At 61.8% G+C, this 14,865-nt stretch overlaps 1 protein-coding gene across 1 annotated transcript; it reads right to left on the bottom strand.

The window, feature by feature from the left end:
• On the bottom strand, positions 1–4,560 carry NR4A1 (nuclear receptor subfamily 4 group A member 1; the record flags this gene model as incomplete). The annotated part of the gene is made up of 6 exons (XM_084256355.1): positions 1–257; positions 1,529–1,707; positions 1,793–1,995; positions 2,295–2,446; positions 2,745–2,874; positions 3,685–4,560. 6 exons carry the CDS (start codon positions 4,558–4,560, stop codon positions 1–3), a joined length of 1,797 nt encoding a protein of 598 aa, XP_084112481.1.
• Between the last annotated feature and the right edge of the window lie 10,305 nt (positions 4,561–14,865).

Below are 14,865 nucleotides of genomic sequence, written 5' to 3'. Positions count from 1 at the left end.
TCAGAAGGGCAGCGTGTCCATGAAGATCTTGTCAACGATGGGCGGAGGGGGCACCAAGTCCTCCAGCTTGAGGTAGAAGATGCGCTGCAGGCCCTGGGTGCACAGGGTCCGCAGCTCGGGCAGCTTGCCCAGCAGGCGGGACAGGCAGCTGGCCGGCTGGAGCTCACCGACCGTGGCCGAGACGTGCTCCTTCAGGCAGCCGGCGATGCAGTTCTGCAGCTCCTCCACCCGCCGGGGCTCCTGCAGCCCGTGCCGGTCTGCGGGGAGGACACAGCTGAGTCACACGCCTGCGGACTGGACCCCAGGGCGAGCCAGCCTCCCCCAGATCTCTAAAACCGAGGCCACAACTGGCCTGCAAACTTCCCTGGCACTTTGCCAAAGCCTGCCACACAAGCTCACATCCACCTATTTTTGAGTCCCAGCAGAAGTCTAGAAGGCAGTCATGCTCATCCCTCACCTTCCAATGGAGAAACAGAGGCCCAGAGAGGTTCAATGACTTGCCCAAGGTCACAAAAAAGAAATAAAACGCCAGGGCCTCCCTGGTGGTGCAGGGGTTAAGTCTCAGCGCTATCAAGCAATTGCCAGCCACTGCAGCAGGAGTTCGATCCCCAGCCAGGAAGCTGACCCACACGGCAGACTTGACTGTCTCGCCTGCTGCTTCACGCAGCAGTGGATTTCAATAGATCCGTCTGTTCTGCTCCCCACTCTGTCTCTGGTGAATCCTCTCACTCCCCACACCTCTGGCCTACACCCCAGTTCTTGTATGCATATGTAAATAAATCTTTAAAAAAAAAAAGAAAAAGAAATAAAACTCCAACTCAGGTTTTCATTGGGCCAGTGGGCTCTTCCCCAGACTGTTCTAAGAATAGCCAGAGGCGAACAACAGAGTGTAGAGACCACCTCCAGGAATACAGGCCTCAAAACCCACCACACCACGTGTCTCAGGCTTTATCCTAAGAGCTCGGTCCCTGGGAAATTCACAAAAGGAAAGAGAGCTGCCCATCTCCACATTTAGCTCCAGGGAGTCCATCCCGAGTGATTACATCCACAGCAAGCGCACCAGGGCTAGGGGGGCTAGTCTGTGCACAAGTCAGGTGGGGGCGGATGGGGGGGCGGGTCCGAGGTGCTGGTCATGCCTCTCTCTTGATGGAGGTGCTGGCTCAGCAAGTGAGCTTAGTCTGCGTAAGTTGGTCTCTGTGCACCTTTCTGTCCCTATACGATGTAATTAAGATTTCAAAACGAGCCAAAGGCCTCAGCCCAGGATGCCCGCAGCTGGGCCAGGGCTAGTGTGGGTCATTCTCAGACTGGCTTGGGCCTTTTGGTCACATGCAGCTAGGCCTGAACCCCAGTTCCGCTCTCTGCCTGAGCAAGTGCCTGCCCCCTCTCCACGAAGAGAACAGTCACCCTCGCTTCACACGCGGCCCAGAGTCCCGCCCGCCAGTCCTCCCCAGTTCCCTGGGACCATGTCCTCCAAGGACCGAGCAGTTCCCACCCCCGGGGACGCAGCGTCGAGGTGCTGGTCACTCACCTGTGATGAGGACCAGCGCAGACAGACAGGCGAAGGCAGGGACATCAAGGACCAAGCTGTGCAGGGACCGAGAGAAGGCCAGAATGCTGTCGATCCAGTCCCCGAAGCCGCGGGCGCACTGCAGCCGATGCAGCACCAGGCCTGAGCAGAAGATGAGCTTCCCCTCAGCAGGCTTGGACCTGGTTGGGGGGGACACAGATAGGGTCAGGGGGCTCAAGGGTGGGGCAGCCAGGAAGGGGACCCATAGGATGGCAGGTGGCTCACCGGTAGGCCAGGCGGAGAATGAAGAGCTCTAGGAAGGCCGACTCCAGCAGCAGGTCCTGGTCTCCTGGAGACAGCTCGGCGAAGCCAGGGATCTTCTCGGCCCACTTGCGGATAACCTCCAGGGAGCTCGAGAGCAGGTCGTAGAACTGCTGCACGTCCCCAGCATCTTCCTTCCCAAAGTGAGGCAGCACCAGTTCCTGGAACTAGAAGGGTGGTCCAGGTGAGGGGGCCGGAGAAAGTCAGCTCTAGGGTGAGAGAGGAACTGACATTCCCCCAGGCTCTTGCTTGCCCATTCTCAAGTATTAACCTGGGCTACAGGTGCTAGGAGCAGCACAACTGCCAGACTGGCCACCCACCCAAGGGGGTACATTTTCCCATCTGGTCTACCCAGACTGGGCTCCTCTTTTTTCAACTTGTCGAACTGGGGGGGGGGCGCCCTTTTAATGTCCATACAGGCACGGAATATGCTGGCAGGAGCTGGCCGGGGCGGGGAGGGCCTCACCTTGGAGTAATCCAGTTTGGCAGTGCTGGGCCCTGAGTCCAGGTGCGCCCGGACCAGGGAGGTGAGGAGGTTGGCAGGGGAGGCATCCGGAGGCTGCTTGGGCTTCGAAGGCAGTCGACCCCGCCGCCCCTTCAGGCTGTCTGTCCGGACGACTGCAGAGACACGGCAGGGGTGAGAAAGGCCGGAAGGGACCCAGGGAAAGAACTCTAAGGCCAAACTGTGTGGACCCATACTGGGGAGCACCCCCGAGTCCAAGGACCTAGAGCCCCTAAGATCCAGGGAACCCTCCAGGACCTCCCCCCAGGAGCCAGGCAGGTGGACCAAAAGCAGATGAGAAGGGCGGTCCAGGCGTGCCCTCCCGCAGCCCACCGGGACAGGTACTGGGTGACGCGGCCTGCCCCCCACGGCTCGGGTCTGCTTCTGGCCCCCAGCCCCGGCCCAGCCACCCACCTTCCTTCACCATGCCCACAGCCAGGCACTTCTGGAAGCGGCAGAACTGGCAGCGGTTTCGCCGCCTCTTGTCCACAGGGCAGTCCTTGTTAGCCAGGCAGATGTACTTGGCGTTTTTCTGCACTGTGCGCTGGGGGGGGGCAGGACGGAACAGGCTGTCAGAGTGTGCATGGGGAGGGGGAGCCCGGGGAGGGGACCGTCCAGATCCTGCTGCCATCGCAGACAAAAGCGCTCTCTGTTCACAGCTATTTTTCTAACATTTGGGTGGCAGGGGAGGGAGAGACGGAGGGGGTGGGGGAGGGAAAGAAAGTCTTGGGGACACTGGGGAGACTGCTGCCTCAGGTGGAAGACCCCAGCACACAGGATGAGGGGCGAGGGGCTCTCTGGAGCAGGGCCACCTGTGCTTCCTGACGTGTCTGCTTCTGCCCGCCCTTGGGGGGCTGGGGGTGGGTGAGGGCAGACCAGAGATGGGGGGCGGGGCCGGGAGGCCAAGCAGGCACCCAGTGCTGGGACAAACACACAGCCTGTTCCCGCGTCCACCCCCAGCCCTCGAGCACCAAGTCCTCTCCCGAGCGTTTCATCTCACGCCAGGAACATGAGTGCCTGCGGCCCCTTCCACCAGGCCCCGGCGTGCGGGGAGGGCCGGCAGGGGAGAGCCAGCGGCCGGCCATGGCGACTCGCCCTCCTGAGTCCCCCTGAACTCTGTGCCCTGGCCCATCTCTCACCCCCTCTTCCTCCCTCTGCTGTCGCACTGGCCCTGCAGGTCCCAGTGAATCAAAGGTCTCGACTGTGCCACGAACGGGCCCCCAGGAGGGTGGCCCGCATGGCAGAGCCGCCCCCTTCCTGACAGCAGGACCAGCTGGAAAGTGAACCCCAAGGAGGCGACCCCACGCCCCAGCCTCCCGCCACCTCCCCCAGTGGCGCCCAGGCCAATCCGTACCTTGAAGAAGCCCTTGCAGCCCTCGCAGGTGCGGACGCCGTAGTGCTGGCACGAAGCGTTGTCCCCGCACACGGCGCAGCGGCCCTCGCTGCCGCCCGGAGCCCCGTGGCGGGCCTTGGCTGCGGTCACGGGGACGTCGAGCATCCTTGATCCGTCAAGGTGTGGAGAAGTGGGCACCAGGCCCGGGAAAGCTGTGGGCATGGAGCAGCTCTCTGCGTCCCCCAGCTGGTGGGGGGCTTGTGAGGGGAACAGCTTCAGGGGGCTGTGGGCCAGGCCGGGGCTGGGGCCTGCAGGGGGGCTGAAGGAGAAGAAGGTCGGAGGCTGGGGGAGCCCCGAAGCCTTGGGCAGCTGCTCTGTCCATGCCCGCAGGCCTTCGTAAGTCTGGCTGGGTGAGAAGGGGCCGAACGAGCCGTCCCAGGGGGAGAGCTGGGGCGGCTGGAAGCTGGGCGTGGAGGGCGAGGGCACCGAGCAGGGGCTGCCGTAGTAGTCGGAGCCGCTGGAGGACAGGGTCTCGTCTAGGGGGCCGCTCAGGGTGCCGGGGTAGCAGCCGTACACCTGGAAATCCTCGAATTTGAAGGAAGCAGAGGCAGGGGAGGTGGCAGAGGAGGAGGACGTGGAGGAGGCCGAGGAGGAGGCCGAGGAGCACGGCTGCCCTGTGCCCGGCAGCTGGTAGAGGAAGGTGTCGAACTCCCCGGTGTAGCTGTCCATGAAGGTGCTGAAGCTGGGCAGGGCGGTGGGGGCCGCGGGGGCCGCCTCAGGGCTGGCAAGGTCCATGGTGGTCTTGCTGAGTTCAGGGGTCAGAGGGTCATTTGCCAAGTGGTCACGGGGCCCTGGGCTGGGTGCCGGTGTCCCATATTGGGCTTGGATACAGGGCATCTCTGCAGAGGAAGGAGACGCGGGCAGGAGGGAGGAGTCAGTGAGTGGTCTGCAGCCTGATGGCGAAGCACAGGCCCCAGAGCAGCCACGTGGCCGTGTCCCGGCCAGAGAAGGGACACTGAGGCATCCGGGCCACGGCACGCCGCAGAGCCTAGACGTCCCCGGTGCCTGGCCCGAGCACCACTCCGACCTTCATGTCCCAGAGCCCCGAGGCAGTGGCCCAGGGAGAGTGGGCTCAGGAGGAAGGCCAGCCACACCCCGGTCAGCCTGGGAACCCTGGGGAAGGCAGCCAGCCAGCGTTTCTCTGCTGGAACAGGGGGAAGCTGTGTTCCTCCAGCCCCCTGCCCCTCCCGCACTGGGTAAGGCATGGGTGGGGGCTGGGAGAAGGGTGGGTAGAAAAGGCAGCAGGCAAAGCCTGAGCCCAGGCCCCAGGAGCAGATACGCTGCTTCTCCAAGCAGGCATTTCTGGGAATATTCCCAGGCACAGCCCAGCCTCTGCAAACCCCCTCTCTCCTCCCTCCACAGTTCCTGGGAAGAGGGGAGGGCCTCCCGAAAAGGAAGAGGAGCCAGGGGTTAAGGCCGGGTTGTCTGAGAGAGAGGCCTAAGGGCCTGTCCCCATGCTCGCCCCCACCCTACATACTGAGCAAAGGCTGCGGATCCCACGCACACCCGAGTCCTGCCATCTGGGGATGGGCACCCACTCTGCCTGCCTGGGATGCTCCCAGATGCCTCCTCACCCAGTCCCCAGCTCCCAGGAGATGGGGTAACCTGGCTCCAGACCTTTAAAGGCCATGTGCTGGAGGGAGGCGAGGGGGAGGCTTGGGGGGGAGACCCGGAGAATCCAGCCCCTTGGACTTCCAGGAGAATAGACAGTCCCTGAGAGGAATCCATCTGCTACCCCAAAGCATTTCTCCCTGTTATTTTTGTAAGAGTGCTCTCCAGGCCGGCGAGAGAATGAGGCAACCTATGCAGGAAATGGAGCCTGCTGGTGGGAGATGAAGACAGCCTGCCCATGCCTGTGTCCCGCCACTAAACAGCCTCTGTACCCCACAGAGTCCGGGAGCTCAGGCAAAGAGGCTACAACTCCTCCCATCCTGAGAGCCTAAAGGAGCAGAGAGACCTCCTTGGGGGGGGGGGGGGGCTTTAAATCCACAGGCTGCCCGTAAACCGAGAGAAGGCTCCAGGACTTCTCCTGTCCCACCTCCAAGTTCAGAGTGGCCTCCCCGGTCAGGGAGGAGACAGGGTGACAAGCAACTTCCAATAAAGATCAAACCATCAAGGAGAACAGCAGGAGGGGGCGCAGGCTGGCACCAACTCCCCGCCAAGAATCCAGGGGGTCCTGGGTCCGCGCCCCTCTACCGCCTCCATGGGCCCTCATACAAGGCAGCTGCACCCCTGAGCTGACGGAAGTTCCCACAACCAACACAAACAGAGCCCCTCCAAGCTCTGGCCCCACGGGCCAGGGGCGCCCATCCACAGACACACGGCACCTCTGGGAGACACGGGGAGCACAGCCGGCAGCGGTGGGTTTGGGTGGAGGAGGAGAGCACAGTCGTGCAGGCTGGGCCGTCCAGTCTTATTCAAATCCTGTTTCTCCACTTGGATGTCCCACATCCGGATCAACCCCCACCAGCCCATCCTCCCCCATTAGCGCAGGTACTTCAGGACACAAGATAGGGGCCTACATCTAGCCTCCAGGTGTGTGGGGGGGGGCGTCCCACAGGGAGGAGGAAGAGGCGGGGCTGGAGGAGGGAGCAGGGAGAATCCGGCTTCAGGCAGGTCCTGGCAACAATGTGGTTTGCACCTGTTATGCCCAACAAGCCCTGGGGCTGCACCCTACCTGTGGGATCCAACAGTGGCTGCGGGGGGAGGGGAGGGCACAGTGATCAGCATGTGGCGCTGGAGCGTGTGTGCGTGTGCGTGTGTGTGTGTGTTGGGGGGGTAATCTCCCAGGTAATATCACACCAGAGACTCCAACATTAGCAACTCCCATCCGGGATCCCCAAGGGCACCGGCTTTCCACCTCACACACAGCCCATAGGGGAGCCGAGCCACCGCTCCAGCAGTCCTGCTTGAGCCTCCGGGCACCCTCCCGCTGCCCCCAAGACCGCACATCTAGCGGCGCCCCCTCCACGGTTCAGCCGCCAGGGCTGGCAGTGCCTTCAGGCAACTCTGGCTTCGCCGTTTAGTTCTAGTTGGGGATCCCTGCACAGCGCTAAGGAGACAACCGGGGGTCTGGCTGAAAAGGCGGGCACGCTGGGGGGAGATCCTTTCAGGAATCCGGTGGTGGTGGGAATCAGATGGATCCCAGCTGCTCAGGCTCTGGATCTTTGCCCCCACTTTTTGAGACCCCCATCAGCTACGGCTCCCCCATCGGCTGCACCCCACTCTGGCACCCTGGGAGTCTGAACGACAGTGATCCTTCTGCAGGACAAACCATCACACCCGGCTGGCCCCTACCCCCGAGGATTCCACCTTGCACAGACACTCCACCCGCAAGAGCCCCTGGTCCAGCGCACCCCAGTTCGATCTCGGTCACCCACCGGTTCCGACCGCTACAGCCCGACGGGGCCGTAGCTACTACACCCCGCTCTCTGCACGCGGACCCGACAGCCCCGCTCCCGCCGCGCGCACCGCCTCCTCCAGCAGCGCCCCTGGGCGACACCGAGCGCCCCGCTTACGCGCACCCCCAGCGCGGGCACCTACCTCCCCGGCGGACTCCGGCTCCCCAGCCTGGGACCAGCGCCCCGAGTCGCAGGCTGGCCGCTCTCGGCTCTCTCGCTCCTGCACACTCCCCAACTTTCGCAGTCTCCGCCACTGGGGCTCCCCGGGCGAGCCGGACCCTCCTCTTAAGCGCTCCGTGACGCACGGGGAGGGGCGGGGGCGCCGCTGACGCAGGCGGCCCGGGCGCTGTGGCCATACAAGGGCGCGGGGGGCGGCGCGGTTCCGGCGGGAGGAGGCGCGGGCCGGGGAGCCCGAGGAGGCGGGGCGAGGGGGGGCCTGGAATGTCTGCGCGCGTGACGCACGCGGGGTTCCATTGACGCAGGGAGCGCGGATTGTTTGATCTATAAATAGGCCCCTCGCGCCCGCCGTGCCGGCTAAAAATAGCAGCTCGCGGACGGGAGAAGCTCCCCCCACCCTCCCCAGGACCCAGCTCCGGGCCCCCGGGTCCGAAATAACCCAGCCGGAGGCCGGAGCCAGCGAGAAGGCGCTGCGGAGCCGCCGGCTCGGGGCTTCCCCTCGGAGGATCTCCTCACCCTCCGGCTGCTCCCGGGAACTCTGGCCGCGCCCGGCCCCTCCGGCGCCCTCCGAGCCGGGCTCCGCCTCTGCACCCTCCCAAAGCGTCTCTGGAGGCCCGGGGTGGGGGTGGGGCCGCGAGGGCCCGCCTAGGGCTGGGGCAGGCAGCTCGGGGACACCCCCGGGGAGCCAGCACCCCACCTCGGCCCGTGGCGCAACACGTGCGCTGGGCCAGTCATCACGCAGGGTGTCGCCTGAGAGGCTGCCCCGGGGACCACGCTTACTACCTCCCTGTCTCCCCTGCAGAGCACCTTCCCAGGCCTCATCCAAGACCCAGGAGGGCCAGTGAGCTCTGCGCCACTCTCGGCTGGACGTCTCTCCAGGCCCTCGCCCAGCCCCTTGCGGGGTGAGCGCACCCTCCTTGGGAAAGCACCAGATTTCAGAACCGGGTGGCGCTGAGAAGTCCTCCAATTTGTGTGAACTCTTCCTTATTTTATAAATAGGCTCTGAGAAATAATGCCACTTGCCCAAGGTCACAGGAGCGGGGGTGGCACACTGAGGTGGGAGCCGGGGCTGTCTGGCTTTCTAGGGGATCATGTCACACCGGCTACCAGGCTACCAACACACCCTCCCCGCCCGAGGCCAGAGTGTCCGCACTGGCCCCTCGCTAGCACCTGCGGGGCGCGGAGAGCCTGCAGGAGAGGGGCAGCCACCTGGAGGCTTCCACGGTCCCGTCGGTGGTCACCCCGCCACCCACTTTCTGCCCAAGTGGAGAGAGCCCGCCCCTTCTCGGTGAGGGAGAAAGAAGGACTAATGTTTACGAGAAAACCACCTGCCGCCACCATATTGGGGGCGCGTGGGTCCTCCCCTCATGTAAACTCAGGGTTTCTGCTTCCACTGAGCCTGTGCCCGCCCACCCACCGGGTTCTCACCTCCTCTGGTCACCCTGGCGCACTTCCTCCTGCCCCAGAGGCACTTCCTGAGCTCACCCTGCTCTCACCTCCAGCTCCGGGTTTCCCTCACTGTCTCCAGCCCCCGCACCTGCCCACTCCAACACCCCGCCACCACCTCAAGCTTCATTCTTTCCAGAGCTCGTCAGCTCTGCTCCTGGCGCCTGACATACAACTTTTCTCTTTTGGCCTGAAATTCTACATTCGAACCCCTCTTGGATTCCCCATGCCCACGGCCAGCCCCTGCCCAGGTCTCACTGGACTTAAGGCAGTAGAGACTCTGCGTGTGGACAGTGACCCCCGCTTTGTCCACACCCACCACGAAAACTGCACCTTAACATTTGTCTCCTCTTTCATTGACTGCCGTGGGGGGTGCGGGGAGCAGTCTTCCCTGGACCCCAAGCTCATTCAGTGATCAGGGGGAGCCTCCGTGCATCACCACAGCACACAACCTCAAGGTAGCCCAAACCATCTTCAGCATCGCTCGTCCCAAGCGGGAAACCCACCCCCCTTCAGTAAGGTTTGTCTTTCTTTATCTTAGGGTTTTGCCTAAGATTTTGTTTGAGGGAAGGAAAAAAAAAGGGATTCCACCACTTACCAAAAAAAAGGTTTGAAACTACTCATGTCATTCAAATCCTTACACTCTGCAGAGCAGCCACACCCTGCTCATCAGTGCACCTCAAATCTGGGCTAGTGAAACTAGCCCCCCATTTCTTGGGCTGGCTACTCCACCCTAGGATGCCTCCCCCACCTCAGGACTTGGCTCAGAAAATAAAAACAATTTTAACATGTCGGCAAGAGATGACTTAGACAGGTCAGTACGCTTCCCTCCCTCCGTCACGAGTGGAAACAGGTAGATCGGCTGCTGCTCAAGCCCAGATTCAATCCAGGCTTTTGAAGGCTGGGCGGCCTTGAGCCCCAGCGCCCCTCCCCCCGCCCACCACTTTCTGTGTGTTAAAAGCAGCCCTGGCCATCCCTGCCCTGTGGCGGCTGACCCACCCAGGAGACCCTGGGAACCTGTGCGGTGAGGAGCTGCCAGGCCCCTGGCCTCGCTCTCCTCATCCCAGCATGAGCCCGCAGGGTGGACCTGCCACCCAGCCCAGCTCCCGGCCCGTGGCAAGGGGCTGCCGTCTCACCGCCCCAAGGTTAGCGGGAGGATGAGGCAAACGCAGTGGTCACCAGGCTGTGCTTGTGGACATGGAGATGGGGGTGGGCGAGTGAAAATAAGGAGGCAGGGGCAGTCTCTTTGTGGGAACACAGTGGAAGCCACTCACTGAGACATCCATGTGGATGACCTAAAGGTTAGAGGGGCCTGGGAATCCCCAGATTCAATCCTGCTGGCCACAGACCCTCAAGGAAGGTGGGCTGGGTCTCTGAGAGGGGGCAGGGTCAGCTAAAGTGGAGTTCTGGGGAATTATGGCACAACTCATGCAGACTTGAGCTGACCCCAGGCTGTGCATGGACGCCCAAGGGGCAGGGAGGCAGAGGTATCCCCAACATGACAGTGAGGACCGGAAGATGGTGCTGAAGACAAGAGACAGCCACACACACAGCAGCCCACACTCGGGCACCCATAGCCCCGCTCGGCCTAGCAACCTGCTCCCCTCGCCCTTACAGAGGGACCCCAGGCTATGCGGCCCACACACCAGGCACGCTGCGCCTCTTCCTCCTACTCTAGTCCTGCTGATGCCCCAAGACTTCACCCCACACGTCACCTGCCTCCACTAGCCTTAATAAGCACCTTCCTGGAGAACATGGGGTTACAGACCAAGGGTCAGACCTCAGGTCAGGGCTGGATCACATGGACTCTTCCACTTCACCTCTCCCCAACCTTCCAGGATTGGAATCATATGTATGAATCTCCCACATTTCACAAACGAGGGGCTGGAGGCTCAGGGCAGGACTTGCTCAGACCCCCAACTCCCACTTGTGCTGGACCCAGTGCCCCTGACGCGGAACTCCAGAGACTGTGGCTTCTGGTCCCGTGGGTCTGGATTCTTATAAGGGCACCACAAAACCAGGTACACACACACACACACACACACACACATGCTGAACACAAAACAGTGATGGTGACAAGACAAGGGTCTCTGTTGGGACTCGGAGCATCCACTTCCCAATCTGGACGCTGATCACCCAGGTGCTCACACTGCAAAAGTCCTCAAACCTATGATTTGTGCACTTTTTTACACAGATGTTTCAAAAATAAAAGTTCATTTAAATAATAGTGACATCTAGGTCAAGGGGGGAGACCTTGATTCAGAAGGTGCTAAGTACAATCCATTCACGTGTGTGTTTCTGAAATCACAGAGGAACAGTGGCTGCTTCTCATTAGGCACTTGTTCTACTGACATTTCCTTAGCGGGCAACCCGGGCTAGGAGGGGCTGCAGCAGCTGGCACTGGGAAGGGCTCCTCACACGTGTCTTCTGTCACTGCGGTCTGCTTTCTAAACCAATCACCAGGCCCTCGCCTCTCCTCGTCTTACAGCCCCGGGTTTCTCACGGACTCAGACCACCCCTCCCTCATCAACAGGTGGGATAAAGAGAGGGTGAGGCCCTGTCTCCCCCACCTTGGCAGAGGAACCCCTCATCCTCAACAGTACGCCAGGACAGGCCCCAAATAGGCAACTGATACCCACCACTGTCCCCCAGCCAAGAGGGTGGGATAAAGGGTGGAGGAAGTAGAACTGCACCGCCCCTTTCCCACGCAGCTCCCCCCTATCCCCACCTAGGCAGGAACTTAACCTACTTTCCCCAAGATCACCCCCACCCACGGGCCTCCACACCCCTCCCTCAGGGTGGGCACCCTTCCCTCCTGAGAAGGGGCCCTGGGAGTGTCCCCTGCTCAGCCCCAGGCCCTATGCCAGCCCTGACCCAGCCACTTCCTCTTCCTGTCCTGGCAGCAGGCAGGGGGATTTGTGCTGCGGGCAGGGAAATACTGCCTACTGCCCGGGGGGGCTTCCCATGGCAACTCTGGGACTGGGGCTCTAGGGTCAGGTCCAGCCTCTGGCTCTGATCTCCGGGCCTATGCCCGGGCCCTGCCATCACCTCACATGTTGTTACTGCCCTGACAACAGCTCCCAGGACGCAGGTAGGTCAGTCCCTGGCCCCCGCCCTTCACCCCAACTCCCAGCAGGGGCAAAAGATGGAGATGCTCTCAGGCTTCTCAGACCAGGAGCCGGCACGCCTGGCGTGTGGCCTGGAGCGGCCCCTTGCCGTCTCCGTGACCATTTCTTCATCAGCCCAATGCAGACATCGAAAGTTCCAGGGCCATGAGAATTCTATCCATTCATGGAAGAGGGGGGCTCCCTTCCACTATCTGGGGTCCAGGATTCTAGGACCCACAGCAGGACCACGGGGCAGGGAGGGGCACGGCCGGGAAAGGAAACAGCAGGGTCCTCAGCTCCCGCGGGGAATTGGCAGGCCCTCGTCAAGAACCAGAGATGGGCTGTCACCGTACCCCTACCTCCCCCTCCCGGGGCCGGGTGAAAGGAAATGAAAGTATGTCCAGCGATGTGGCTCCACCCAGCACCAGGGACATTCCAGACTGGATGTAGTAAGCGCTCAATGAATACTCTGAAAAAGCTGGCTCATTAACGAGGACAGGGTCTCTAGAAAGACTATCCTCAAGAAGCCTTTGAGCCGCCAAAATCACTTCAGTCATTTCTTCACCACCAGCCCCCGTCTGAGGCCAGAAGGAATCAACACACAGCACAGAGGCGCAAGATCAGACTTCAGAAAGAACAGCCAGCCGGCGCTGGAAAGCACAGCAAGAGCATGGCGCTCCTTGGGGAAAGGTGGGCCCACACCTCGTCTGCACCCTCCTCAAATCTCCTTCCTTGCCCCCACGGTCCCCTCAGCTCCTGGCCAGCTCCTCGCCCCTCCACCCAGGGAGGGTCCCCACTGCACCTTGCAGGACATCAACACCCACCCGGTTCTCCTGCCCAAGATCTCCACCCAGACTTCTTGGGCAAAATTTCAAATTCCGAAATAAAAACCCTCTGATAACCAGCCCCAGCCGGAAAGACTGATGCATTTTCCTATTGTTAAAGTATTTTTAGTCACAGGCTCTGGATTCGTTTAAAGACTCACGTTCAGAAAGGGAAAAAATGTTTTTTTGAGAACTGAGGAGCACACAGCGCCTCCCACGTAAGGAGCCGCCACTTATTTCATGCCGGGCCGAAGCCCCTGGCCCCGGGCCCAGAGAGCGTGTTTGTGGCAAGCTGGTTGGCAGACTTGCCAGGCCTCGCACCAAAACCAGCTGGGAAGCAGAGCAAGGAGCTGAGGGCTCAGGGAAGCCAAGGCCTGGTTCAGCCAATTAGCCCCCACCTGCCGGGGGAGGGGCTCAGGCACCCTACTCAGAGACCACAGCTGAGGCGCCCCGATGGACACCTCACCCGCATCCCTCACCGGCCTGAGCAGAGCAGTGCCTCAGCCAGGCCTGGGGCACAGGAGAGAAGGGCCAAGACCCTGCCGGGAGGCTCCAGAGAAGGAGAGAAACAGCATCGCCCCGTCTATTTCCATGTCTCCTATTCCCGGGTCACAAGGTGCTCCCAAGCTCAACTCCCATCACCCAGCTGTGGTCAAGCCCTTACTTTCCTTCCTCTGGGTGGACAGTGCCCCTTGCTTCCTCCTCCTCTTCCTTTCAAGGCCAAGAAAACCACAACATAGACAGTCACAGGGAAAAAGACCCAGGCGGGCCGCCTCCCGCGCCTCGGCTCCCCTTCCCAAGACTCACCGGCGTCCTGACAATCCCAGACGTCCTGGCCAACAGCACTGAGGGAGACGCCTGGGCCCGGTCGGGGGCTCTCGCTGGCAGCCTCAGGGGGGCCTGTGGGAAGAAGAGACGTGACTGCCCGGTCAGTCCGTCCTGCCGGCTGAGGCTACGCACCAGCTGAGAGGGCTCGGGGCTCGGAGCTGTCTCCAAGCCAGCATATCCTCCTCTGTTTATATAGCAGAAACCAGAGCCGGCCTCTGGGGACAGGGGGAGCTGCCTCAGGGCCCTTTTGGCTGAGGCCTGACTTTGGCCCAGGTCAGCAAGAGCCCAAAATAGTCAGCTGACAGGAGCCCCGGCATGAGCGTGACCCTGGGCTCATGCCCAGGCCTGGCAGACAGGTGCCCACGTCACAAGACCAGCAGCTCTAGCACTCATGGGGCCCAGTTGGCAGCCCCTCAGGGTGGCCTTGGCAGTGTTTGGCATAGGAGTTCCACCCAAAAACCAACCTCACCCAGCCAAGGGGTGAACATAGGGATTCTGCCCACCAAGGCCACCGTGTTCCCAGCAGGAAGGCTGAGCGCTCACACGCCGGCCTGAGCTGGGGGTAGAGGAGGGGCCTGTGGAGGGAGACACCTGGTCCACTGCTGTCATCTCCACTCACGTGCTTCCCAAGTCCAGATCTCCGGCCCAGCAGGGACACCTGCCTCTCCCACTTATAGTAATTCCCCTCTCCGCCCCCAGCCTGAGGCTGGCGGCCCCGAGCCTGCTGCCAACCGGAGGCCAGGTGCTTGCACAGCCCAGTCCCCAAGACAGCTTTCCCCAGCTTCCCCGCCTGCCAGCCAGGTGGGAATGGACACCCCGCCAGCCCCATCCCAGTCGCCACTCTGGGACTCTGCCCCATAAACACCAGCTCCACAGGATGCACCGTACTGGGGTGGTGGGGGGAGTGCGGAGATACTAGGTCAGTTCCTGCTTCCCGCAGGCATTTCTCAAGCCCCATGGAGGCCTGTTATTCAGAGATGGCCTCGGTTCTAGCGGGGGAAGAAGACAATGACAGGGTCCCTGTCTTAGGGGCCAGGCTGAACTCCAGCGCCCTCAGGTAAACACAGTAACCAAGACTATTGTGCCCTGGGCCCCATCCCAGCGTCTCAGGTCCCCAGGGCGAGGCCTGGAAGAAATCCCATCCCCAAGGCCTCCCTGGTGGTGCAGGGGTTAAAGTCACAGCACTATCAAGCTATCTCCAGCCACTGTGGCACGAGTTTGATCCCTGGCCAGGGAGCTACCCACGTAGTCAAGACCTCACTTGACTCGCCCGCTGCTCCCCTCAGCAGTGTATTTCAGTAGACCTGCCTGTTCTGCTCCCCACTCCGTCTCTGGTGAATCTTCTCACCCTCTGCACTT

The sequence above is a fragment of the Talpa europaea genome (genome assembly GCF_964194135.1).
Source record: "Talpa europaea genome assembly, chromosome: 15".
In the NCBI taxonomy this organism is placed as follows: Eukaryota; Metazoa; Chordata; class Mammalia; order Eulipotyphla; family Talpidae; genus Talpa; species Talpa europaea.
Note: the sequence above shows the minus strand (reverse complement) of the source record. Positions and strands in the feature narration are given on the sequence as shown.